General features: G+C 49.5%; 2 protein-coding genes across 2 annotated transcripts; one reads left to right on the top strand and one right to left on the bottom strand.

Moving 5' to 3' along the window:
- Positions 1-1749: 1749 nt before the first annotated feature.
- On the top strand, positions 1750-16864 carry tmem221 (transmembrane protein 221). Its single transcript, XM_067968492.1, is given in 4 exon segments — positions 1750-2152; positions 8395-8480; positions 13502-13866; positions 13868-16864. Coding segments are annotated over 4 exon segments (954 nt in total). The 5' UTR covers positions 1750-1823; the 3' UTR covers positions 14042-16864.
- On the bottom strand, positions 9960-27102 carry borcs8 (BLOC-1 related complex subunit 8). The gene is given in 7 exon segments (XM_067968493.1): positions 9960-10556; positions 10558-10611; positions 18960-18987; positions 22146-22253; positions 23172-23236; positions 25139-25251; positions 26983-27102. Coding segments are annotated over 7 exon segments (510 nt in total). The 5' UTR covers positions 27092-27102; the 3' UTR covers positions 9960-10523.
- Positions 27103-27565: the final 463 nt, after the last annotated feature.

Raw genomic sequence — 27565 nt, 5'->3', positions numbered from 1 at the left:
CATTTGTCAATTGTTAATCTCATTCCTAACACAGATCATCACTGATAAGCAGTCAACTTGTCCACTGAAATAACTTGAATTATTACATTACATAGAAATTACATAAAATTTACAGCACAGGAACAGGCCATTCTGCCCAACTGGTTCGTGCCTGTGTTTTATGTTCCTCGAGCCTCCTCCCACCTACTTCATCTAATGAGTTCCACATTCTCACCACTCTCTGAGTAAAGAAATTCCCCCTGATTTCCCCATTGGATTTATTGGTGACTATCTTATGTTAGATAACTTGAATCAAGCAACTTTGAATTAAAAGTACATTATAGAATCATTGAATTGTACAGCACAAAAGGAGGCCATTCAGCCCATCGTGCCTGTGCCGGCTCTTTGAAAGAGCGATCCAATTAGTCCCACATCCCCGTTCTTTCCCCTCAGCCCTGCAAATTTTTTCCTTTTCAAGTATCTATCCAATTCCCTTTTGAAAGTTACTATTGAATCTGCTTCCACCGCCCTTTCAGGCAGCGCATTCCAGATCAGAACAACTCGCTGCATAAAAAAAATGTCTCCTCATCTCCCCTCTGGGTTCTTTTGCCGATTATTTTAAATCCGTGTCCTCTGGTTACCGACCCACCTGCCACTGGTAACAGTTTATCCTTATTTACTGAATCGAAACCCTTCATAATTTTGAACACCTCTATTAAATCTCCCCTTAACTTCCTCTGCTCAACCTTGTGTTCAAATCACTCCATGGCCTCGCCCCTCCCTATCTCTGTATCCTCCTCCAGCCCTACAACCCTCTGAGATCTCTGCGTTCCTCCAATTCTGGCCTCTTGTGCATCCCCGATTTTCATCGCTCCACCATTGGCGGCCGTGCCTTCAGCTGCCTGGGCCCTAAGCTCTGGAATTCCCTCCCTAAACCTCTCCTCCTCTCTCTCCTCCTTTAGGACGCTCCTTAAAACCTACCTCTTTGACCAAGCTTTTGGTCACCTGTCCTAATATCTCCTGATGTGGCTCAGTGTTAAACTTTGTCTGATAATCGCTTCCGTGAAGTGCCTTGGAATGTTTTTACTACGTTACATATAAGATTCTAAGAGGGCTTGACAGGATAGATGCTGACAGGATGTTTCCCCAGGCTGGAGAGTCTAGAACTAGGGGGCATAGTCTCAGGATAAGGGGTCGGTCATTTAGGATTGAGATGAGGAGGAATTTCTTCACTCAGAGGGTCGTGAATATTTGGAATTCTCTACCCCAGAGGGCTGTGGATGCTCAGTTGTTGAGTATATTCAAGACTGAAATCGATAGATTTTTGGACTCTAGGGGAATCAAGGTATATGGGGATCGGGCGGGAAAGTGGAGTTGAGGTCGAAGATCAGCCATGATCTTATTGAACGGCGGAGCAGGCTCGAGGGGCCGTATGGTCTACTCCTGCTCCTATTCTTTATGTTTCTTAAAGGCACTATATGAATGCAAGGTATTGTTGTCTCAGGCCAGCAATCCCACCTCTCGAGTCTCTCCACGTAACTGGAGCCCCTCATCCCTGTTGTGTTTTGAAAACTTATTTGAAAATGCATCCTCCATAGCAATTGATTGACAGTCACCTGTCAATTTATTAGTAATGTTTATTAAATATATTCTGTTTTAAGTTGTTAGTTTTACTTTGCATCAATGCAAATATATATATATATATTTATATAAAAGGTGCTATTTAAAATGCAATGGTTGACCGGAAATGACAGCTTTAGAGTGGTGAAGGAGCAAAGTCGCAGAGAATCAGCGAGAGACTCGGGGAAAAAAAAGTTTTTGGAAACTTTTAAACTGATGCAGTTATGCAGCAGGAGGAGAGGAGGGCGGCGGCGGCGGCTCCGGGCTCCTTGTACCTGTCCCCGGACCGCTGCCTGGCCGCTCTGCTCCTGCTGGCTGCCTTGGCCGGCTTGATGTCCCTGCTTTCGGCGACGTTGCTGTTGGAGCTGGGGTCTCAGCAGCCCGGGGTGTCCCTTTCCCCGGTCCCGGGAGCGCTGGCTCGGCGGGTGCTGCGCTCCGTCTCCCAGGGACTGACGGCTCTCTCGGTCTCTCTGCACCTCTGCTGCCTGCTCCTGGCTCTGATGCACGGCTACCTGGCTGCCGAGGTCTGTGGAGGGGAGGCGGATCCGGACAGGTAAAAGGACAAAGTCCTGCCTCGTTACCTTTTAACTGACCAGTGTCCCTGGACAGAGCTGGCAATATTGAAGTGTTGGGATTGACTTTAATGATCATTAAGACAGGGGGGGAGATGAGGGGAAGGTGTTTTGAACGGTGAATAGTTATGATTTGGAATGCACTGCCTGAAAATAATTTTCAAAAGGGTAAAATTTGCAGCTATGGGGAAAGAACAGGGGAGTGGGACTAATTGGATAGCTCTTGGATAGGCGCAGGAACGATGGGCCGAATGGCCGCCTGTGTTGTATCTCCGTTCTTTACGCCCTATCTCTGTAACCTCCTCCAGCCCTACAACCCTCCGAGATCTCTGCGCTCCTCCAATTCTGGCCTCTTGCTCATCCCTGATTTTCATCGGTCCACCATTGGCGGCCCTGCCTTTCAGCTGCCAAGGCCCTGAGCTCTGGAAATCTCTCTCCGCCTCTCTCTCCTCCTTTCAGGGGCTCCTTATAAAACTACCTCTTTGACCGTACTTTTGGTCACCTGTCCTGATATCTCCTTATGGCGCTCGGTGTCAAATTTTATTTGATAATCGCACCTGTGAAGCGCCTTGGGACGTTTTTACTGCGTTAAAGGGGCTGTATTTCTGCTGTCTGATTCTAATACTGCTGCATTACAGACCCACTTTAATTAGTTTTCACTGATGATGCAGTAACGGTTTCCATGCAAACCATATGGTATGATCCAGGTGCAAAGTTGCCCACTGTACTGTGACACTGGCTCTGTGGTGATTCACACGGGGTTACGATTGTATAGCGGGCCATGTCACTGGACTAGTAATCCAGAGATCACCATGGCAGTTTGAGAATTTTAATTCAGTTTAAAAATAAAACGCCAGTGTCAGTGACCGTGAAGCTGTCGGATTGATGTAAAAACCCCACTGGTTCACTAACGCCTGTTATGTGTAATTGTGATCCGGAATGCATCGTCGGAAAGGGCGGTGGAAGCAGATTCAATCGTGGCTTTCGGAAAGGAATTGGATAAATATTTGAAGGGAGAAAATTTGCAGGGCTGCGGGGAAAGAGCGGGGGACTGGGACTAACTGGATTGCTCTTACAAAGAGCTGGCACAGGCTCGATGGGCCCAACGGCCTCCTTGTAACGATTCTATAATTCTGTGTCCTTTAGGGAAGGAAACCTGCCGTCCTTACCCGGTCTGGATCTATATGTGACTTCTGTCCCCCACACCAACGTGGTTGACTAGGGATGGGCAACAAATGCTGGTCTTGCCAGCATGCCCCGGTGGTGGGGCCAGCTCCCGGTGCATGGCGTTCCCGGCAACACCAAAGCAAACTTCCTGGACTTGCTAAAGCTGGGAATTTTCCATTCACCGGCAGTGGCAAATCCAGGAGATGTTGGCCCAGGTGTGGCAGTAATCCCAATGTGAAAGCAGCTTCAGTGAGGTCACCTGCAGCAGGCTGAGATGAGCTTGGCACCATGTGCAGTATAACTCCAGTGCAGACCAAGCAATGTGAGGTTACCTCCAGGAGACTATCTTGGGCTTGGCACCATGTGCAGTATAACTCCAGTGCGGACTAAATCCGATGTTGGAACAAGTACTCGGGGGGGGGGGGGTTGTCCGTGAGATTTTCCTGGGCATTTTACAAACTCGCTGCAGAGCCTTTTTAATGTTTGGGCAAGGCTGATGCCCTTGCTGCACTCTGCAAACAGCCCATAATACAACTTGGGTGTTGCCGTCTGTGGAGTTGCACTCTGCAGCGACCAGGGTCATAGCAGTAGTGCAGCAAAAGGGAGCTGTGAGACCAGCTCGGAGAGATGACGGGCTGGATTTTCATGTCTCTGCCCTGGTGTAAATCTGGTGTTGTGGATTGGCCGCCCATTATAGAAACCAATGATTTTCATCTCCCATCGATTTCATCCTCAGGACTGTCCCAAAGCATTTCCCAGTCAGTCAAATCTTTTTGAAGTGGAGTCAGGCATAATGTAGATAAACCCGGCAGCCAATTTGTGCACAGCAAGCTCCCAGAAACAGCAATGAGATAGATGACCAGATAATCTGTTTTTAGTGATGTTGGTTGAGGATAAATATTGGCCAGGACACTGGGGAGAACTCCCCTGGTCTTCTTCGAATAGTGGCCATGGGATCTTCTACGTACACTTGAGAGGGCAGACGGATTACACGTCTCATCCAAAAGACGGCACCTCCGACAGTGCAGAACTCCTTCAGTACTGAAGTGCGGTGCTTTGATTATGTGCTTGTCTCCTCGCCTGTGTGTCTCAGTACCACACCAGACCGTGCATTTATCAACTGAGCCAGAAGGGAAAGAAGTGAGCCGTGTTAAAGAATGAGCTGCTTTGTGGCTTTTACTGAGTCCTGATTCTATAACCAGCCACGACGTGATGGGGGGGAGCACTCAGTTGCGTGAGCAGGGAGTTTAATGAGCCTCCGTCTTTGTCTGAGCTTTTCTTCTGTGGAGAGACCCCCAGGTCAGGCCCCTTTTTAAAAGGAGCCAGAGACGGCCCAGCTCAGAGTGAACGTGCCGCCTTCATTCTGCTGGCTTTGCGGCCGGCGTTGGTTTGAATTGGCTCTTTTAAACGTAGCTACGGTGCCTGCACGTTTTCAGCCTCGATCCCCTCGCCCTGTCTGCTTTCCCACGGACTTTTGTTCGACGGGAATTAAATTTGAATCGCTGTTTTACCAGGGGTGGGAAAGCAGAGAGGGGTTTCCAGCCTAGGAGGGGAGGAAGTGAAAGAAACACAAATGGTAAAAGATTGTGTAAGGGCTAGACTGGTCACAGTGCAAAGCAACACCAAGAATATTTGGCAAGATTGTTCTCCTGGGTATTTCCATATAGCCTCAGAATGGGAGCATTTACGTGTGTCTAGAATTTGCTGGGAGTTTGATGGCGCTCGTCATTATCAATGTCTAAATCGTCCAGCGACTTGTGGCGAGGAAGAGATACCCCGTGAGTTGCGAATCGCCACAAGTCGCTGGACGATTTACCCCGCTCCACCGTTAGCCTCGCGAAAACGGCAGCTCGCCCTCGACCTCCCCGTGAGTTTCATGAAATTGCTGCATTTGTGCATTAATTGCCGATTAAACTCGCCGCAGAGAGATAGAGCTGGTTCTTAACAGCTTAAGGACCTTTTTAATGACGAGATTTGTGTTCAAGCAATGCCACTCAAGCCCAGAAATGGAACAATTTAAACTGTGGAGTCTCATTCCTGCAGGTAGTAAGTTGTTCTTAGAGGCTTTTAAAATTTAATTTTTTAATAAAAAATTCTTACTTTTCCTTTCTGTCGCTTTTTCTCTCTTGATCCAATCGCTCTCACCTCTTTATTTCTCTTTCTGTACCTAATTTGACTCTGATTTACCCTATTTCTTTCTGCATTGTTCCTCTGTTTCTTTCTCAATCCTTTAATCTCGTCGGTGAGAGATAGACTGTTGGTCCTGTCGTTCGCTAAGGTCCCCGTTGCCCTCGCCGTGCCCTTATCTGCTCGCACGTCCAGCAAACTGCGGCCCAAAAAAAATTTCGAGCTGAAGGGTGAGGGGAAAAAGTCTAACTAACGGGGTATGCCGCGCGATGCCTCACTCCAGCAAATTCCGGGCCAATATCGTTAGGTGCGGCAGGGGTAACAGTTCTCCCCGCAACCCAGAGCTGTAAGCTATGCTTGAGTTGCCACCTCCTAATTTCATTTGCTGCTTGTGTCCTGAAGTTTCGAACTTTTGTACAGTGGTGTGAGGGTGCTCCTCGCTGGGAGCAGGTTATCAGGAAATCGAGCGCGCATTGCGCCCGCCTACTCTGCGATCTCGGTCTGTGACGTCCTACTCAGTTAGAAAATGTATTTGTTGCGTTTTAAGTACAATGTCCTCGATGCGGGGACACTCGTGATGAGCCTACCAACCCACACAGGGGCAGTGCGTATTTATGTTGTGGTTTCAAGTTCCGCTGCAGAGACTTGAGCCCATAATCCCAAGCTGACACTCCCAAAACAGTACTGAAGGAGCACTGCACTGTCGGGGGGGTGTCATCTTTCCGATGAGACGTTAAACCAAGGCCTCGTCTGCCCACACAGGTGGGCGTAAAAGATCTGACTGCACTATTTCGAAGAAGAGCAGGGGAGTTCTCCTCGGTGTCCTGACCGATATTTATCCCTTAACCCCAACATCACTAAAACAGATTATCTGGTCATTAACACATTGCTGTTTGTGGGAGCTTGCTGTGCGCAAATGTATTTATTACAACAGTGGCTACACTTCAAAAAGTACTTAATTGGCTGTAAAGCGCTTTGGGACGTCCTGAGGTTGTGAAAGGAGTGAGATATATGCAGGTTCTTCCTTCTCCCTGACCCAGTCCGAAATCCCAGAGTCCGGCTAATTTAAATATCGTGGGTGGAGCCTGCGCTACTTCAGACTTGGCACGGATGCCTGCTTGAACTGGATGGGACGAGGAACTTCGCTTATGCCCCCAGATGTACTGGCATTTCTAAAGGGTGGTGGGGGAAGGGGTCTGAACCTGGCCAGATTCAATGTTCTGCCACCATTTCCATCACCCCCAGCTCTCGCCTGCCAATTACCCCACCCTCCGTGCTGCAGAACTTCCCTCCATCGACCCAGGAATCTCAGGGGCTTTGATGGAGTAAATAAGGAGTAACTGTTTCCACTGGCGGGTGGGTCATTAACCAGGGAACACAGATTGAAGATAATTAGACCAATTTAGGAGGGGAAAAAAACTCACGGAAATTCCTCTCTCACCCCCTGAGGCTCCAGGGGACGGCATTAACTCAATCCCAGCTACCCACCCTCCACCCATCTACCTTCTATAACTGGAGATGCTCTTGGCTCTTGGGAACTTGTCCAGCTCCTTTTCGAAGGATCGTGGTGTTTGGAGTATTGTCTGGAAGATGCCGAAATCCCTGGTTATCCTTTGCGTTTTTGGGTTTTCACATATGTGAGGAAGAGCTCAATGGGCCTAATGGCTTCCCGCTTCTGCCCTTGCATTGTATCATTCTATTCCCGTGATGTGCGATTCACTGCTGTGGTGGTGGTTTGGTGCACATAGAAAATATTCACCAAAATATAAAAAGTCTACTCCAAATAAAGTTTCCAAACAAAAATCAAAATTTTCAAGGAAAAGGCATACGTAGGAACAGGAGGAGGCCATTCAGCCCCTCGAGCCTGTTCCGCCATTCAATCAGATCATGGCTGATCTGTACCTCGACTCCATTGACCCGCCTTTGCTCCATATCCCTCACCCAACAAAAAAATCTATCGATCTCAGTCTTGAAAATCTCAAATGACCCCCAGCATCTCCGAGGCTGTCCTGGAAAATAAATCCTGGACTCTCCTAGCAAATTAATCTCATACGTGACGCATAGTATATCCACTTCGAAATCTCCCATTGAACATCATACCCAGCCATCACTTAAGTATGGATCCAAAACCTCTGCCAGTACCACTCGGTTACCAAATGTTGGGGGGGGGGGGGGGGGGTGGGGGGGTGGTGAGGGGGGGGGTGGTGAGGGGGGGGGGGGTGGGTGAGGGGGGGGGTGGGTGAGGGGGGGGTGGGTTGGGGGGGGTTTGGGGGGTGGGTTGGGGGGTGGGTTGAGGGGGTTTGGGGGGTGGGTGGGGTGGTGGGAGTGGGTGGTCACACAGTCTGCCCCTGTGGGGAAGCTGTGAACTGCAGATTCCTTAGACGGCACAAACAAAAACTAGCATTTGTATAGCGCCATTAACGTAGTAAAAGGTCCCAAGGTGCTTCTCGGAAGTGTTATCAAACAATAATTTCGACACCGAGCCACATAAGGAGGTATTAGGACAGGTGACCAAAAGCTTGGTCAAAGAGGTAGGTTTTAAGGAGCGTCTTAAAGGAGGAGAGCGAGGTAGACAGGCGGAGAGGTTTAGGGAGGGAATTCCAGAGCTTAGGGCCCAGACAGCTGAAGGCCCGGCCGCCAATGGTGGAGCGATGGAAATCGGGATGTGCAAGAGGCCAGAATTGGAGGAGCGCAGAGATCTCGGAGGGTTGTAGGGCTGGAGGAGGTCACAGAGACAGGGAGGGGCCGAAGCCATGGAGGGTTTGGAAAACAAAGATGAGAATTTTAAAACCAGATCAGAACCTTGTTTGGGTGGCATCCTCCATTATAATTCTCATTTTTGTAAAAGAAAAGCACATTTTTTTTATAGACAATTGAAAGCAGTGAGGTTGCTGGGAGTCTCACCTGGGACCCTTTTCTCCCATTTCAGGGCCGGTTGGCTTCTCCTGAACAGTCAAGCTGCCCGCCATGTGGCCCTCAGTGCGTTCTGTCTGGGTGTCATCGTGTATCTGGCAGGTAAGTGGTGAAACAGGAGGCACAAGTTCTTCCCCCTCCTCTCTGAAGCCATCTACTGAAATGTCAAGTTTGGCTCAGTGGGTAGCACTCTCGCCTCTGAGTCAGAAGGTCGTGGGCTTGAGCCCCACACCAGAGACTTCAGCACTAAATCCAAGCTGACACTCCCAGTGCATTACTGAGGGAGTGCTGCACCGTCGGAGGGCCTGTCTGCCTGTTTGGGTGGATGTAAAAGACCCCTTGGCACTCCTGGTGTCCTGGCCAACATTCATCCTTCAATCAACACCCATCAAAACAAATTAACTGCTCATTGCTGTTTGTGTGGGATCTTGCTGTGCGCGCATTGTCTGCCATGTTTCCTACAATACAACCATGGCTACAGTTCAGAAGTAATTCATTGGCTGTGAGGCACTACGGGAGGTCCTGAGGATGTGAAAGGTACTATATAAATGTAAGGTCTTGCTTTTTTCCGATGGTCAACCACCTGATATGTTCTGATATCTCATCCAACTGGCCGTTTGTTATGTACGAGCCCGGACATCGAGGGTCAGCAGGCTATCTGACTGTGGGGGAAGGAGCGAGACCAGAGCCGAGCCCAATCCTATCCTTACCTGACGTCCACATGCTCATATTTTCCAGTGTAAGTTGCTGGATAGTGATCAGGAGCAGAATTCCAGTGTCGCCCAGACCTGGAGAACAAAGGTGCATTTACCCACTCAGCCAGAAGGGGGCCATTTACCTACTGAGCAGCCTTGCTGACATCAACCAACTCAGCGTTCGAACCTGGGACGTTTCCAGGTCTTAACGGCTCAGCATCCTATCGACGTTGTCCTTGGTCTTGAGATCAGGACCTCAACAAGTGCAGGAAAATTGTGGGAATAGGCCCGTGTCCAGCCACTCTGCAGCACAACAGCTCGGCCCCACCGCTACCCTGAAAGACTGAACCGGCTGGGACTCTTTTCTCTAGGAAAGAGAAGGCTGAGGGGTGACCTGATAGAGGTCTTTAAGATTACGATAGGGTAGACGTAGAGAAGATGTTTCCACTTGTGGCGGAATCCAGAACTAGGGGGCATAAATATAAGATAGTCACTAATAAATCCATTAGGGAATTCAGGAGAAACTTCTTTACCCAGAGAGTGGTGAGAATGTGGAACTCGCTATATGGAGTAGCTGAGGTGAATAGCATAGATGCATTTAAGGGGGAGCTAGATAAGTACATGAGGGAGAAAAGGAATAGAAGGATTTGCTGATAGGGTTAGATGAAGTAAGGTGGGAGGAGGCTCGTGTGGAGCATAAACACAGTCATGGACCAGTTGGCCGAATGGCCTGTTTCTGTGTTGTAAATTCAATGTATTTCTATGTAATCCACTGCACTCCAAACACACTGGGAAAAGGAGGGGAGACTCAGTCAGAAGTTCACTATTGTGGGGGGTGAGGAGCTCGCCTATACTAAGATAGCAAAACATCCTGTTACCAAGGCAGTAGAGTCTTTCCATTTATTTATTACAGTACTCATGCACAGGGTGCTACAGTCAACGCAAATCCCTCAAAACGTACATAGAACAAGTGTCAAGTGTTCTCATGAGATCAGCCCCTTTCCCTTTCCGCAGCAGTCTTTGGATCCCAAGAGCGGGAGTGAGGATTTTCAAGCAAAGCAATCGTAAAATCTTGTACAGAGGCCAGACCTTTGTACCTGTGCCTTCTGGACACTGTGGATGTGTGGGGAGAAAAGGGAGCTGATTTCCTTTGTGCACAATCTTTATACACGCACACACACACAGATAGTGGACAAACGGGCTCTCCCGCTGCTTATACACTAGTGCAACATTTTTTGGAAGGGAGAGCCAGACTATTGAGAGGGTGCGACTTATCTGTGGGTGTGACTTAGCTTCTGTAGAATAGCTTCCTCAGGCATGTCATACATAAAGTGCTGATGGGAGAATTCAAAGCTGTTCCTTGTAAAGGTAAAGAGATTTCTTTTTCTCGTGAAATAAACAGACACACATAATGTAAACACACATCAGTGCAGATAACTGTCCAACTCCTTCAGAACCTTAGCCCGTCTGATGCCTTTTGTTCGCGTTGCCCCTGGACGAGCTTTGCGACCGTTGTTCACTGAATACACCATCCAACACTGTGGGGAAAAACCAAACCAAACGTGAGCCGTGTTAGTATTAAAGCACGGGTCCCGCTCCTTTCAGGACTCGGTGGTGATACGTGATGCCGGGTGTGTACTGAGCCCCACAGACAGAGAGGTCCCCAGGTTTGATCCCTGATCTCACCCAAGACAGCAGTTGAAACACTAGAATTGGCCTCAGCACCCATGACCCAGGGGGTAGGGGTCAACCAGGGTTACCCACTCGTGAACTCTACAGGTGACTCCTGCTGGAAGGTGCCAATGTCGGGCGAGGACAGATCAGGCCGGCTGTGATGCCCCCTGCTGTGGAATAGCTCACTGACACGCGCTGTCGAAAGGTGCACACAGTGAATAATGGCTGCTTTGTGGAGGTGGGTGGTCGGAGCTTTGAACAAATACAGCAGAAGTCGGGGGGTAGGGGGAAAGAGAGAAAATGCCTCCAACTGTCCAATAATCTGTTCGTATTCAATTAGACTGAAAAGATTAATACCTTTAAAGGCCTAGGAGAGAGTGCAGAGGAGATTCACTAGAATGGTATCAGAGATGAGGGACTAGAGAAGCTGGATTGTTCTTACAGCAGAGAAGGTTAAGGGGAGATTTAAAATTAACAAAATATGAAGGGTTTTGATAGAGTAAATAGGGAGAACTGTTTCTGCTGGTAGAAGGATCGGTAACCAGAGGACACACAGATTTAAGATAATTGGCAAAAGAACCAGAGGAGAGATAAGGAGAATTTTTTTTTTAAATTGCGAGTTGTTATGATCTGTGAATGCACTGCCTGAAAGGGCGGGGAAGCAGATTCAATAGTAACTTTCAAAAGAACTGAATATGTACTTGTAAAGGAAGAATTTGCAGGGCTATGGGAAAGAGCAGGGGGAGTGCGACTAATTGGAGAGTTTCTTTCAAAGTGCTAACACAGCCACGATGGGCCGAATGGCCTCCTTCTGTCTTGTACAATTCTAATATATAAAGGTTGCAGCAGTTCTGATGCCCCACCAGTAGATGGCACAAAAATGGCACGAGTCGAGTGTTTCCTGCGCAGACTCGCCCGGCAGGACTGCGTGTTGAGAAATGGGGTGCTCACGGCCCACGATTTGCGCTACGCACGCCACCGATTTCGTGATACACACTCTCGGCGGGTGAGGCTCTGCACCGAGAGGGCACAATTGGGAAATTTACCCTCACAGCTCGGAGGGGAGTCCAATTACCTCCGCGCAAAGTTTACATTTTGTAGCGTGTCGGCTTGGCTCAGCCGGTAGCACTCGCACCTGTGGGTCAAGCCCCCACGAGAACTTGAGCTCATAACCTGGGTGACACTCTAGTGCGGTACTGAGGGAATGCTGCACTGTTGGAGGTACCGTCTTTCGAGAGGAAGTGAAAGAGAAAGACTTGCATTATATACGCCTTTCACAACCTCAGGATGTCCCAAAGTGCTTTACAGCCAATTAAGTACTTTTGTAATGTAGGAAACGCAGCAGCCAATTTTGCACACAGCAAGATCCCACAAACAGCAATGTGATAATGATCAGATAATCTGTTTTTAGTGATGTTGGTTGAGGAATAAATGTTGGCCAGGACACCGGGGAGAAACTCTCCCGCTCTTCTTTGAAATAGTGCAGTGGGATCTTTTGCGGGCAGACGGGGCCTCGGTTTAGCGTCTCATCCGAAAGACGGCACCTCCAACAATGCTGCACTCCCTCAGTACTGTACTGGGGAGTGACAGCCTGGATTTTTGTGCTCAAGTCTCTGACTCAGAGTGCTACCAATGAGCCACAGCTGACACCTTCAAAAGTGTCAAGAGGCTGTTTCTGATATATTTATGATGTGACACGGTGCTGTGTAAATACAAGTCTTTGAGGAAAAACAGCAATTCTGACCACCGAGTTGAAAGGAAAAAGTGGAGAAAGCAAAAACATGAACTCCCTCCGCAGGTCTGAAAACAGATCAGATGCATGAAAAATAAACAACAGAAAACAAGTGTAGTCCAAAAGGGATTCCCTTGGCCGAAATCATCTGGAAGGATCCAATTTTGAGATCTTCAGAGACCCAAGGAGCAGCAAATATGTGGAAACGTTTTTGAAAACAAAAAATGATTAAGAATCCTGTGAGAAATGAGTTTGTCCAGCCCCGAACCAGTTCCTCTGAATCTGGGCTACCACCTCTGATTGGCACTCTCATTCAGAGAGGCTCCAGGACAGCTGGTGTAGGAAATGGGAAAATGTCTCTCTGGTGGGGTAGGGGGCTCTCCTCTCAGATTGGGGCAGTCCCAGAGGGAGCTTTACTCCGTATCTAACCCGTGCTGTACCTGAGCTGGGAGTGCTGGACGCTGGCACGAGGGGCTCCCGGTCCAGCAACACCTCGATTTTAAAATTCTCAAACCTTGCTTTCAAATCCCTCCGTGGCCTCTGCCCCCTCCCTATCTCTGCAACCTCCTCCAGCCCTACAACCCTCCGAGATCTCTGCGCTCCTCCAATTCCGGCCCCTTGCACATCCCCGATTTAATCGCCCCACCGCTGGAGGCCGTGCCTTCAGCTGCCTGGGCCCTAAGCTCTGGAATTCCCTCCCTAAACCTCTCCGCCTCTCTCTCCTCCTTTAAGACGCTCCTTAAAACCCACCTCTTGTCCTAATATCTCCTTATGTTGCTCAGTGTCGATTTTTGTTTAATGACGCTCCTGTGAAGCGACTTGGAATGTTTTACTATGTTAAAGGCGCTGTATAAATGCAAGTTGTTGTGAGTTCACCTTGATGAGCGCAATAAAATTAATTCAAAGGCACTTCCTATCAGCTGGTACTTACCCAGACACAGTACCGATGCTCAGAGTTTGAACATGTATTACTCTCAGCCCTGGGCACTTAACATGGAGATCCCTTGTGCTTTTCTTTCCAGCTCTCTCCATTTACGTGCTGTTGGAGTTCGAGAAGGAGACTGCGATAGCGTGCGCTGGAATCCTCGCGGCCGGAGTGCTGGCGCTCTCCGTCATTGTCATCCACGCCCTGGCGAAAGCGTGGCGCGTGGGCAGGCGCAGCCTCAGCCTCCCGGAGCGTGCCCCCACCCTGTTCGAAAACAGCCGCGCCCCTAGAGGCGGGTGGCCGAACCGGGACCAGAACCCGGAGCATCCGGACCCCGGTGGGGAAGAGGAGGAGGAGGAGGACACCCGACTGCCGGCCTTCCGCAGGGAGACGGCCTACGAGCGGTACCGCGAGCAGAAGGCCTTTTACGTGGCGACGTCGGCCAGTCACGTCGGCCAGTCGCGCCATCCCCGCGGCGACGGGACGGGACGGGTACGCGGCCTCGCGGGTGCACACGGCGCGAGCCGGCCTGTCGCGCGCACAGCGAGCCGGCCCCTGGGACGGGGTGACCCACGAGATGAGGCGGGTCCTGGCACGCAAAGGAGCCATCTGCAGGAAGGACTCGACTCTGGTTTGAGCCCCCGCGTCACCAGCGGAGACAGGAGTGGGAGGAGAAAATATTGGCATAGAATTAGTTAAGACCTCTTCCCCCCCCCCCCCCCCCACCCTTCCCCTTCAACCTTCAGCTCGAAAATGCTTTGCCCTTCAAGTTGCCGGAAGTGCGGGCTGATAACGGTGAGGGCAACGGTGACCTTGGTGAATGACTGGACCAACGGTCCATCTCCTTAACCAAATGAGATTTAAGGATTGAGAAAGAAACAGAGGAATGACACAGAAAGAAATAGGGTGAATTAGAGTCAAATCAGGTACAGAAAAGAGAAGTAGAGAGAGGGGAAGATAGATTGGATTAGGGGAGAAAAGGGACAGAAAGGAAAAGTAAGAAAAAATTTTACATTTTAAAAATTAATAATTTACTACCTGCAGGAATGGGACTCCACAGTTTCAATTGTTCCCTTTCTGGGCCAGAGAGGTTGAGTGGCATTGCAGGAACATAAATCTCATTAAAAAGATACTTACGCAATTAAGTAGCAGCTCTAACTTTCTGCGGTGAGTTTAATTCGTTTTAACAGCGCAAATGCAGCAACTGATGGGGTTAGATGAAGAGGGGAAGAAGGAGGCTCGTGTGGAGCAGAAACACCGGCGGAGACCTGTTGGGCCGAATGGCCTGTTTCTGTGCTGTAAATTCTGTGTAATTCTATGCAATTTCACGAAACTCACGGGGAGGTTGAGGGCGAGCTGCCGTTTTCGCGAGGCTAACGGCGGAGCGGGGTAAATCGTCCGGCAACTTGTGGCGATTCGCAACTCACGGGGTATCTCTTCCTCATCACGAGTGGCTGAACGATTTACACACCAATAACGGCGAACGCTATTCAACTCGCTGTTATTTTGGCAGCAAAATCTGGGCTAATTTCTTTGGAGGTGGGGAGTCCCCTCTCCATCCGCGGGGACGACGGGTCAGAAATCTCCACAAGCACGAGGGACGAGTAGAGAAATTTACCATCTTTGATTGCTGATCGGAACGTTTTTATTTAGGACAACTGCAGGTAGATTTAACCGAATGGGGAGAAGGGGAATGTCTTAGTGCCGATACTTTTTAATTTAAGAAAACTGACTCTATTTGCAGCTATATACATGTATTTTTTGACAATTTCTCTGCCCCCACTTGGGCTAACTCATAGGAACAGGAGGAGGCCATTCAGCCCCTCGAGCCTGTTCCGCCATTCAATGAGATCATGGCTGATCTGTATCCTAACTTCATCCACCTGCCTTGGCTCCCTCTCCCTTAATACCTTGGCTAGCAAAAATCCATTGATCTCAGATTTAATTGAGATCGATATTATTATTAATTGAGCTAGCATCTACTGCTTTTTGTGGGAGAGCGTTCCACACTTCTACCACCCTTTGCGTGAAGAAGTGTTTCCTAACTTCTCTCCTGAATGGCCTGGCTCTGATTTGAAGGTTATGTCCCCTTGTCCTAGACTCACCCACCAGCAGAAAAAGTTTCTCTCTATCAACTCCTTTCAAAATCCTAAAAGCCTCAAATCAAATCACCCCTTAACCTTGTCTATTCCAGGAAATACAAGCCTAATTTATATCATTTCTCCTCATAATTTAACCCTTGGAGCCCTGGTAATATTCTGGTGAATCTGCGCTGCACTCCTTCAAAGGCCAATATGTCCTTTCTAAGCTGCCCATGCCCAGAACTGTACACAGTACTCCAGATGTGATCTAACCAGGGCTTTGTATAGCTGTAGCAAAACTTCCTCCTCTTTATATTGTCGCCTTCTAGGTATAAAGACTAACATTCCATTAGCCTTTTTGATTATTTTTTCTACCTGACCACTACATTTTAGTGATCTGTGTACACGGACCCCTAAATCTCTTTGGACCTCCACTGCTCCTGGCTTTACACCATTTAAAAAATACTCCGATCGATCCTTTTTTGTTCCAAAATGGATGACCTGCCGCTTTCCTGCGTTGAAATCCATCTGCCGGTTTAGCCCATTCAATGTCCCTTTGTAATTTTGTGCTCCCGTTTACACTACTTACTGTGCACCAATGTTTGTGTCATCGGCAAACTTGGATAAATGGCTCTCGAAGTTGTTAATAAATAGTGAATAGTTGAGGCCCCATCACAGATCCTTGTGGGACACCACCAGTCACTTCATGCAAGGTTAAGGTTTTTAAAGCTACCAGCTGCCCTCCTGAACCTCTCCTTCTCGTGCGATCCCAGTGAAATGTCAGCAGGCTGCTCGACTGCGGAGGGCATCACAGCCGACCTGAGCACCTTTCCAGCTGCGGTCAGGGGACAGTGATCGACAGACTCTGACTGATTGCTATTCAGTCACCCCTGCTGTAAGATCAAATTACGAGGGCAGGATAAGGCTTTGGCTGTGATGTCCTCCACAGTCAAACAGCATGCCAACGTTCACCTTCAAAGCTGCTGGTTGAATAATGGCCACTTGGGGTGGGCTGTTCCACCTCAGGAGGCATCTTGGCCATGCTCAATCTTGTCCTTTCCCCAACAACAGATATGCACACTTTCCAGTAGGGCGAAGTGGTGGGGGGGGGGGGGTCATGAGACAGCAATTGGTAGAGACTCTGAGGCCAACTAAACTGGTCCAACTCCTCCCCTCCCCCCCCCCCCCCCCCAGTGAGATTAGCTCCCTTAGCCTAGACCTCGGAGTGGACCTGGGAAATCTTCTGGCTCAGTACTGCGTTCCTTGCCCAAGTCGCTGGGAATCCCAAGAAAAGGGTTAATTTTTTTAAAGCAACGCAGTGGAGACCATGTGGGCAACGAGCTCCCAACTTTGCTCTTATAGTCAAGTGGAACCCAGGCGTTTTGGGAGGTTGGGGAGGGTTTGGGGGGGGGGGGGGGGGCGGGGAGGGTTGATGGAGAACAAAAAAGTCGCCTGTAGCTCACCTGGCTTTTGGAGACAAGAATGATGCCCCACACGACCCATTCTCTTCAACCTAAGCTCAGGACATTCTTTGCATCACTTCTGTGGTGGATAAAAATAAAATTCCATGGTAACTGTTGTCCAATCAAAAAAAAAAATTATTAGTTACCATGCACATCCATAATTAAATTTCTTTCCCCCCCCCCCCCCCCCACAACCCCGGCCTTATTTTGATGTTTTCCCAAACAGAAAGTGAGGCAAAAAGGTCATTTCTAGGTACTGACGTCAAAAAGGAAGAGAGATCGGCTCTTCGTTGGTCAGTGAGCATCAACGGTCTCAGCAATGACGGGTTTGGTCTGTCGGGGCGCCAATCCAACGAGCCGGGAAACCACCAACCTCTCTCCACTGTGATTGAGGATGGAGTTATCTTTCAAAAATGATCGACTGTCGTTTAGTTCTCCTGTCACCAGGTGAAGCTGATCTCCACGTTACCCTGCCCACTCCATTCACCCGCCCCTCTCCTCTCCTCTCCCTCTACCACCCCCCCCACCCCCTTCATTCTGCTCAATCTCCTTCAATTCTGGAGGAGCTGAATGCTTCGAGTTGCATGCATCACTTTCGCACCGAGGCTTCGGGCTGCTTCAATGATCTCTCCGACTAACTGGAGGGGCCGTTCACCTTCGTTCTGCTTGTTGTCCGATAGGCGACCCTTCTCGCTCCCCTTGCCTACGACCTCTTTCTCTGTCACAACCACTCTTGGTTTTTTTTTTTCTCCGTTTTATTGGTTATTCATTCCGTGGAACTTTCTTTCTCTTCTAAATGCCACATCCTACATTTCCTCCCTAGGGTTGCCAACCCTCCAGGATTGTCCTGGAGTCTCCAGGAATTAAAGATTAATTAATCTCCAGGACACTGCTAGGAGCAACACCAGGGAGAGAAATCATAAGAGGCATTAAAAAATAATTGTGTGTGATTTTTTTTTTTCATTCTCTTTGAACATTTATCAGTTATAAAAATATTGGGAGACAGGATAAAGAAGCTGTTTGGCAGATAGTCGAGCATCATCCAATCGGATAATTAAGAGTCTGTTTGCTTTCCAGTTGGCCGCATGAAGATGGTGCGCTTTGAAGATGGACGTGTTGGGCGACCAATGGCGGGAGTATGGGGGGGGGTGGGAGGCAGGAGGTTGTGTAAGGAAACCTCCAGGAATTACGTCCAACCCGAGTTGGCAACTCCTAGCTCTCCCCTCCTCCCTACGTTCGAATCAAAACTCATTGCTCTTAACTGATTCTCTCTCAGTCCCTCCTCACCTCCCTCAGTCTTCCCTTCCTCCTCCTCCTCCTCCTCCTCCTCCTCCTATCTACGGGCTTTTGAAGCCCAAGGTTGGCGTCACTACTTCCCGATTTACCCCAATCTTCTCTTCCACCCCTTTCCAGCCTTTGCTGCCTCGGCCTTTCACCTAGGCGTTCACAATTTAAAACAACACACGGTGCCAGTCCCTCTTGCTCAAGACGTCATAGTGCCTCGGCAATCATGCGAGAACGTCACACCCGGACTGTGCTGCGTTTGTCCCCGCGCCCGCACGCCCACCTTACTGATCAGACGAGAATGTGGGGTGGCGAACAGCCTGTGGGTAGGAGGAAAATGGGAGAGAAAAATAAAATTCTTGGCGCATCAGCAGACCTTCTAACCCGAGGTGAATGTCATTAGGGATAATACGTTAAAAGTTCCAAAGGCTTGAGGTGTGACCAAATTGGCTGGGGATTTAGAGGCTGCTTTAGGCCCACAGAAGCTTTGGGGTGCCTGCCGCAAACCTTTCATTTACTCGGCTTGGTACAAAGTATACCAGTAAACTAAGCAACAAGACAAGTGCACCATGATTAAAACATTTTTTTTAGGAGATTGTTCAGTAAAGATGGCGAGTTGGAAAGTCTGCGTTGGTCAAGTATTCAAGATTCAACTGTACTCAAGGCTGCGTGGGCCCCAAGCCAGGCACTAAATTTTGGTTGTGCTCCCGATTTCAGCAGTACTAACCTGGAAAGGAAGGGGTGCACGCTTGGCTCTGCACTCAGGAAGAAGAGAAGGAGGGAGGTTCAGGAACTGCCTGTGTAACAATGGAACTGTAACAGACACTCACATCACTAAAGCTGCATGCAGGCGATGGGCAAATAAAAATAAAATGAAAATGCAACGTAAACACTGGAGTACTGAGGGTGCATTTTTTAACAGCGTACATTTAAAATCAAGTTACAAACGGGCAGCACATCGCAATCTGGTCGGATTTTCTTTCAGAAATTAACATTTTGGGATACAGAGTACGGGTAATTTGAGACATGACGTGTGGTGAGTGTAACATGCTCAGGAGAAACAGGTGACTTTGTTCCCAAAGCTCTCCACCACTGGGGGTTTTCCTCGCCTCGTATCAATGAGTCTACAACAGACCCAGACAAAGAGATTGATTGCTACGATGAATCAACGACTCCGTTATCGTTGTATCATGCGACTACCAGGATGGTAGAAGGCGAACTGGATGGACCTTGGGCTTTCTTCGTCCGGCGATTCCTATGTTCCGATGAGAGGCTCTTTATTGGGAGCGGGAGTGCTTGACTCACATCCAGAAAGCCACAAGTTCTATTCTTAAGGGAGACCTGCCCCAGTTAGGTGAAGTTCGGCAGATTTTTTTTTTCAATTTCTTTCTCCCAGGGGCCCTCGGTGTTGATGGGGCACGGTCCTATAGTCAACGCTGTCGTCCTGTACCCACCCAAGTGGCCGTTCTTCATCTGCGAGTCTCGATCGTGAGCGTGGGCAGGCAGTTCGAACACAGAGCAGCGTCACAGCTGAACCCAATCCTGTCTTCACTTGACGCCCAGGAATCACTGGACAGTGTTCAGGAGTGGGAACTCTGGCTGATTTTGTTTTTTCCCCCCCCCCCCTCTCCCTAGACCAGGGGCCAAATAATCAGCCAGAGTTTCTGCCCTTCTCATCACTGCTCGGTGACCGCGACTGCAAAAATGCATGTGGACGTAAAGTGAGGACCGGATCGAAATCAGGTGCGATGCCCCCCCATGGTTGAATAACTTTCAGACGCTCACTCTCGGAGTGAAGAATGGCCGCTGGTAGCGAGGTATCAGAGGACAGGGGAAGCTCCTGCAAAACAGGACCCCAGCAAAAGAAGATTTGTTCAGAAGAGGTTGGGAGGGAGGAGTTGGGGGAGTGAAAAACAAAATATTGTAAATTAGAGAATTGGGCAATATGAGAAGGGAGGGGTCAAAAAGGCAGGAGCGACTGCTTTCATTTCTTCAAAACCTGAAGTTATGGAGCTCCAGGGGCACCATCAATACAACACTGACTGCAGAAACCATCATCCAAGTAAACCTTTTACTGAGCAAAGGGTTTGTCTTGACTGGGCAGCGTGAAAGTCTTGATGGTTTGGAGGGCTGACGGAGTACGGGACACAGGAGGAGATGGAAAGGGTAACGAAGAAACACACAAAATAAAAATGATGCTACTACCGTTTCGCCGTAATAGACGCTCAGTACTCACAGGGCTAAGAAACAGCTACAAAGAAAATATTAAAACTCAAAACATCAAACTAAACAGTCTCCCCGGTGGGTTTCATTAAATCAGCACTTCACCGCCATCATCTTTGTAGTGCATTTCTATATCCTGTCCAAAAAACTCACTTCCGATTGTCACGATTTTTAGTCATGCTTTTCTGTCACCGTGCACCAGTGTAAATTGCTATGTTAACATTTCCCATTCAGTCTTGCTATGTCAACAGTCACGGCGTAGTTGCAGGCTCTGGCCACTAAGTGGTGCTGTGAAGTGATTTTTTTTCTCTGAACCGGCCTCCATTTTGTATACAAAATTAAACATATTTGTCAACTGACCGTAGACAACACTACGAGCAACTTACGAGCATTTTATTATATAAAATTAATTTTACGTGGTGGCAAGAACACAACCTCAGCTCTGTCTGTGCCGGTGCCGCCGTGAGAGTCCCGGGCAACTGTTGGCAACACTGTCAACGGACTGAGATTGGCGGCTGGGAAGAATCCACCCAGCGAGCCCCTAAAATATAGCGGGATTGGTCACAGGATGGCACAGTGGGGTCATTTGTCCCAAGTTCTCGCTGGGAGGGCGGGGGAGCCATGCCCACCAGTCACGTACGCTTGGAATCACGAAGCAGATGTGACGCAGGGGGAAGAAAATGTCTTAAGTCCCATCTGCACCACTACCCATTCTGCATCAATAGCCCCTTTGTTAACCAAAGGTATTATGGGATATGGGGCTAAGGCGGGTATATGGAGTTAGGTCACAGATCAGCCATGATCTCATTGAACGGCAGAACAGGCTCGAGGGGCTAAATGGCCTCCTCCTGTTCCTGTATTCCTATAAACACTGCTGAAATCCCACTATACCACAAATTTTCCAATTTTGTGTGCACATTGCTAAGCAAGGTCAACTTGAGGTAAACGCTCCATAGCAAGGTCATCAAATGAATGAGGTTCCTCCTCTCATCTAGTCCAATGCTCTTCTCACCACTCCCTCTCCTCCACTCTCCATAACTTCAACTCATCCAAAACTCTGCCACTCGCCATCCCTGACCTACACTGACTCCTCTTCATGTTTAAATCCCTCCACGGCCGCACCCCTCCCTACCTACCTCTGTAACCTGCTCCAGCCCAACGACGCCTCCCTCCCCAAACTCTCTGTTCCTCCGATTCTGGCCTCTTGCGCATCCCCCACTCTCCCTTCAGCCCACCATTGGCTGCCGTGCCTTCAGCCTGCTAGGCCCCACGTCCTGGAATTCCCTCTCTTAAACCTCTCTGCCATCAACTCCCTTTCCTCCTTTAAGACCCTCCTTTAACACCCATTTTGATCACCGCTCTCCTTTGGCTCAGTGATTGTTCTTTTTTTCCCCCCCCGATGACACCTGCCTGAAGCGCCTCAGGACATTGTGCTGTGTTAAAGGCACCACATCAATGCAAGTTGTTGCTGCTATTGTAATAGCGAGGTCCTTTTAGTCAGTTTCGAGTCTAGTCCACATTCTGACCTCACCTCAATGCAACGAAGCTCTATGACTACCCGGGCCTGGCGTGCTGCTTTTAATGATGCCCCCGACCCAGACCCAAGCTGACGGCATGATGATCGAAACAAAAAGGACAGAGGGATGGAAACGGTGGGCGCACCAAGCAAAACCCTAGGCCCTCACAGTACCTGCGGCTCGGCAAAGAGCTCATCTGGTCCTTGATGCTGATGGCTTGCCGCAGCAGCCCCTCGATGTTCTTGAAGTAGACTCCGCTGTTGGACATGCTTTTCACCGCGCTGGGGAGGGAGGGAAAGAAAGAAAAAAAAAAGAGGCAGAATTAACCCTTTCAGGATAACTGTTGAATTTCTCCAGCTGAAGAATTCCACTTCAGGGGACTGGTTTGGACCTTTGGCCTTTCACCTCTGGTACTGGGGTCAACTCAAACCTAGACTGATGGGATGAAAGAAGCCTCTGTTTGTTGGCCATAAGGCTGCGATGTAAAATTAGCTTTGCTCTGTATCTAACCCGTGCTGTATCTACCCTGGGATTATTTGATGGGACGGTGTAGAAGGAGCTTTACTCTGTTTCTAACCTGTGCTGTACCTGAAATGAGAGTTCTTAATGCTGATATTATGTGCCCAAACTGGGCAAGCGTTCCACCGACCCCCGCCCCCCCCCCCGGCACCAACATTCCTCACCCCGACGAGCAGAAGAATAAAGAAATCCATTCACATTACAGTCTCTGCGTATGGCGAGATTAGAAGGCGCTACAGATATTTCTCCCCTCGTCCCTTGAAGGCGGTGCCCCCTGCTGGAGTACAGATTCCACGGACCTGGGGAGCCCACCAGTACCCCACCTAAGTGCCCAAGTCAAACCCAGTCAGTGCATGCTGCCAGGCAATTCGACAATGGGAGCTTCACAGGCCAGTACAATGCTGCTTTTATCCGATTTCCATACATACACATGCTCTCCAGCAGATAGGGGTCACTGGACAGCTTTCTGGGGGGGGAAATCCTGGCTTATTTCCCCCTCCTTAACCGAGATCAATTATAGCATCTCCTTCTGTCACGCTCACTGCAATCAGCAGACGTAGCACACAGCAGGGGGGGGGGGGGGGGGCAAAGCTGGCACCTTGCGGTCAGTACCACAGCAGGCAACGCACTGCGCACACGTTTAAACATTCTTCAATCTCTCACCCCGAGGAGAGTCTCACCTGCAGGCGTATTCAACAGTGTATATCGCACCTTGGCACTGTTCCTCCACTCCTTGCATGTCTGTCTGTAGAGGAAACAAAGCACGAGAATCTAACAGACCAATCCCACTGATTAAACAGACAGCATTTTACTTAGAGGCTGACCTCTCCTTCTTTAGGTCCCTTTCATACCCTGAGCAGAATTGTTTCTGTAATACACTGGGGCTCCCGGTGCCCGTAAATCAGCCCCATCTACACGGTGGGACGGATTCCATGGGACTGGTACAGACACGATAAAATAAATGAGTGTGTGAGTGTGTGTGTGTGTGTGTGAGAGAGAGACTGTGCGAGTGCAGTTAACCGCTTGTGACTGTATGAATGAGTTACTCCCGTGGTTGATTGTGTAAGTGCCGTTACACTCGCGTGTGATTGTGCAAGTGTCCGTGTGCGATTTTGGGAATACTGTTACCCACATGCGACTGTGCAAGTACCCACGTGCGATTGCTGTTACCCACGTGCGATTGTGCAAATGCCCACGTGTGATTGTGGAGTGCTCACGTGCAATTGTGCGAGTGCTGTTACCCACGTGCGTTTGTGCGAGTGCCCACGTGCGATTGTGCAAGTGCTATTGCCCGTGTGTAATTGAGTGCCCACATGCGATCGTGCGAGTGCCCCGTGCGATTGCGGGTGTGCCGTTGCCCATGTGTGATTGCACGAGTTCTGTTACCCACATATGATCAAGGGCTTTTGCACCAGAGGATTGTAGCCAACCCTAGTTATGCAGTTCTCCCTCCCTGGCGTAAACAAGCCGACCGTCAGTAAACAAATCGTGGACTAGCGAAGGAGGAAAAAATGTCACTGCCCACCTCACCCCCGTTGTGCCTCCTGTTCCCCAATCACTTAGGTGGAGGGTAGAGGGGGGAAGAAACCTGCAAGATGGACTATCCCAATATCCCTATTGCAGGAGAAACAGTGGCTCTGACTGATGGCTCAGTGGGTAAATGCACTGCCCGGCTTCGAGCAAACCAGGAAATCTCGGCTTCAACCTGTGCCGACCTGGTTGATCCCGATCGGGACTTAACACCAGGGACAAGGCGATAGGTTTCGGTGCCTCTCGGGTAATGAAAAGGAGGAGGAAGGGGAAATTTAAAAAAAACAAATCAGCAGGAGTCCCTGCTCACGGTGACAGGCCAGGAAGCCCTGCTGGAAATGTCACGATTGTGTAGATCAGGGTTGGCCATGATGGCTCCTGCAGTCGAATAGCTTGCCGACACCGATTACCTAGGATCGCAGATGAAGAATGGCTGAGACACCAGAGGGGTGCCAGTACCTCTCAGCAAGAGTCAGCTACTTCAAGAGAAGAGGGCAGAAACTAGAACGGGGAGGGCGCAGTTGGTAAAAATATATAAAAGGGGGCAAGAGGCCCGAGGGCAGGAAGGGGGAGGAGGCGACAAGGGGTAGGAGGAGAGTTGACTGGTCATTCCCTGACAATACTGGACAATCAGAATGACATAATTGGAGCAAGTATAATTGAAGGCTGCATACAGTGACACAAGTCTCAGCCAAAAATGGAGATGATTGGGTAATTCCCCTGTCAATCATGCCTGGAGACCACACTGCTGTAAGTGACTGGGATTGATTTTAAGCACATAATTTGTATTATGTAACTATCCTCCACTCTGCATTTTGCTGGAGAAATAACCTGGCTTTTATTGGTAGACTTTGCTGTAGTTTCGATCAAGAGTTCTGTTTGCTGTAGTTCGTAGAGACTCTGTTTAAATAGACTCTGTTTGCTGAGTAAATGCAGTAGATTGTTAGCTGTAGTGTGCTGTTTAAATAGACTCTGTTTGCTGAGTAAATAGACTCTGTTTGCTGTGTGAGTCCTGCCGTAAGTGCCGACCCGCCTCCAACTCATTGGCTGACACAGTGGTGTCAATACTCACTCTGATAATTGAATTGCAAGCCAACAATTCCCTGGCACTCCTCACCTTGTGCTGCACCAGCTCTGGAAGGGATCGACGCACATGCTCCTGGAGTCGGTATAGCGCCAACGACGGCTCGTTGGCCAAGAAGTACATGCTCTCCGTGAATTTATCTGTAACTGGATGAAAGCCCAGGAGTTAGTCCAGGTGTGATTCACGGGGCTGCCCCTCTCTCGGGTAGCCATCGTTGCATGGTTTAACCGACACAGGCCATCCAAGACTTGCATTTATACGGCGACTTTAACGTAGTAAAACGGAGTCGGACAAAAATTGATACCGAGCCACATAAGGAGACGTTAGGTCACGTGTCCAAAAGCTTGGTCAAAGAGATAGGTTTTAAGGAGCATCTTAAGGGAGGAGGGAGAGGCGGAGAGGTTAAGGGAGAGAATTTCAGAGCTTAGGGCCGAGGCAGCTGAAGGCACGGCCGCCAATGGTGGAGCGAAGGAAATCGGGGATGCGCAAGAGGCCAGAATTGGAGGAGCGCAGAAATCTCGGAGGGTTGTAGGGCTGGAGGAGGTTACAGAGGTAGAGAGGGAGGGGCGAGGCCATGGAGGGATTTGAGCTCGCGACGATCAGTCGGGGTCCTCTGCCGTCAGAGTCGGTCACATTCCGCGTTCTTGCTGGTGAACTGACTGCGAGAGACTGAGCGAGAGCGTGTCGTCTCGAGCCACACACCGTCACCTGCTTCAGGTCACCTCTGCTCTAAACCCAGCTGCACTACCCTCACACCTAACCCAGGCCAAACCTGCCCAGGGGGCAATAACCCCTGCACCCAATCCATGCCAAACCAGAGGAGGAAACATTAGCCCCAAATCTAATCGCTACTGAATCTGCACCGTACCTGACCAGGGATCACCAACCCTACATCTGTTTCTTACTTACTGAGGGTGGGGGTGTCGAAGGAGCGAAGGGTGAGAGCTGGGACATACGCATGGGGTAGGGTGGGGAAATGAGGGGTTTGAAGGCAAGGGCAATGATCTTAAACTCAGTTCACTGGGACTGAGCCAAAGCCGATGTTAAGTTAACAAGCCACTTAATAACTGTTGAAGTTATAAGCAGAGCTCTGCAAGGACGGGGGTGATGCGGGGGCTGCGGCGATGTGGGTCATTTCAACCTAACCCGACGGTTTTTACATGGAATGTACAGCACAGAAACAGGCCATTCGGCCCAACTGGTCCGTGCCGGTGTTTATGCTCCACATGAGCCTCTTCCCACCTCACCTCATCTAATCCTATCAGCAAATCCTTCTATTCCTTTCTCCCTCATGCACTTATCCCCATCACTCCCCCCCCCCCCGCCTTGCGACCTGACACTGAACCCTGTCGTGGGGTTGCCAACTCTGTCTGAACGTATTCCTGGAGATTTCATCACAAGACCTCCAGCCACCCCACCTGGTCAAATAGCCTTCCCCCCCCCGCCCCACCTGGTCAAATAGCCTTCCCCCCCCCCGCCCCACCTGGTCAAATAGCCTTCCCCCCCCCCGCCCCACCTGGTCAAATAGCCTTCCCCACCCGCCCCACCTGGTCAAATAGCCTTCCCCACCGCCCCACCACATCTCTCAATATTTTTATAACTAATAAACAGAAGTCTTCAAAGAAACTGGAGGAGGGAGGGGTGGAACAAACACGATTTTGTTTTAAAAGGCCCCTGTGATTTTTTTTTTTTCTCCCCCCTGGTTTGCTCGCAGCGGGTTAACCTTTTAATTCCTGGAGACTCCAGGGCAATTCTGGAGAGTTGGCAACCCCCTAACTCTTCTCAATTCTTGTTTCCTGCCTGCGCTTTTGACCTCAGCTGCTCAGGGGTGGGGTGGGGGCTTTGGAGCAGTGTAAATCCACGCCTCGAATTCTCACCCTTCTTAACTTTCAGGTGCATCTCCTGGTCCTCCATCGTCAAGCACAAGCTGCAACCAAATATACAGACAACCAGCTCCTGCCCCGTCTCCAGGAAGTGCTCGTCCATCCTACCTTTCCCCCTAGAAAACCAGCACCAGCAGCAACAGTTCCACCCTCACACTGCCACCCTTTACTCTTCCTTTATTCCAACCCAAGCTTCAGCCTGGGCTAATTTTTTGTTGTTGTTTGTTTCATTTACAAATTTCTGCCACTTCACATTTTATTTGGGGATTTTTGTTGGGTTTTTTTTTTCTTCCCCCTCCTCTGTGTGGCGAAAGGGATTTTAAAATTCTCATCCTTGTTTTCAAATCCCTCCATGGCCCCGACTGCTGCCTATCTCTGTGACCTCCTCCAGCCCTTCAAGCCTCTGAGATCTCTGCGCTCCTCCAGTCCTGGCCTCTTGTGCATCACTGATTTTAATCACTCCATCGTTAGCTGCCTGGGCCCTAAGCTCTGGAATTCCCTCCCTAAACCTCTCCCCCTCTCTCCTCCTTTAAGACGCTCCTTAAAACCTACCTCTTTGACCAAGCTTTTGGTCACC

This window comes from Heptranchias perlo, chromosome 29 (genome assembly GCF_035084215.1).
Source record: "Heptranchias perlo isolate sHepPer1 chromosome 29, sHepPer1.hap1, whole genome shotgun sequence".
Lineage (NCBI taxonomy): Eukaryota > Metazoa > Chordata > Chondrichthyes > Hexanchiformes > Hexanchidae > Heptranchias > Heptranchias perlo.
This window is presented reverse-complemented; position numbering and strand designations above follow the sequence as displayed.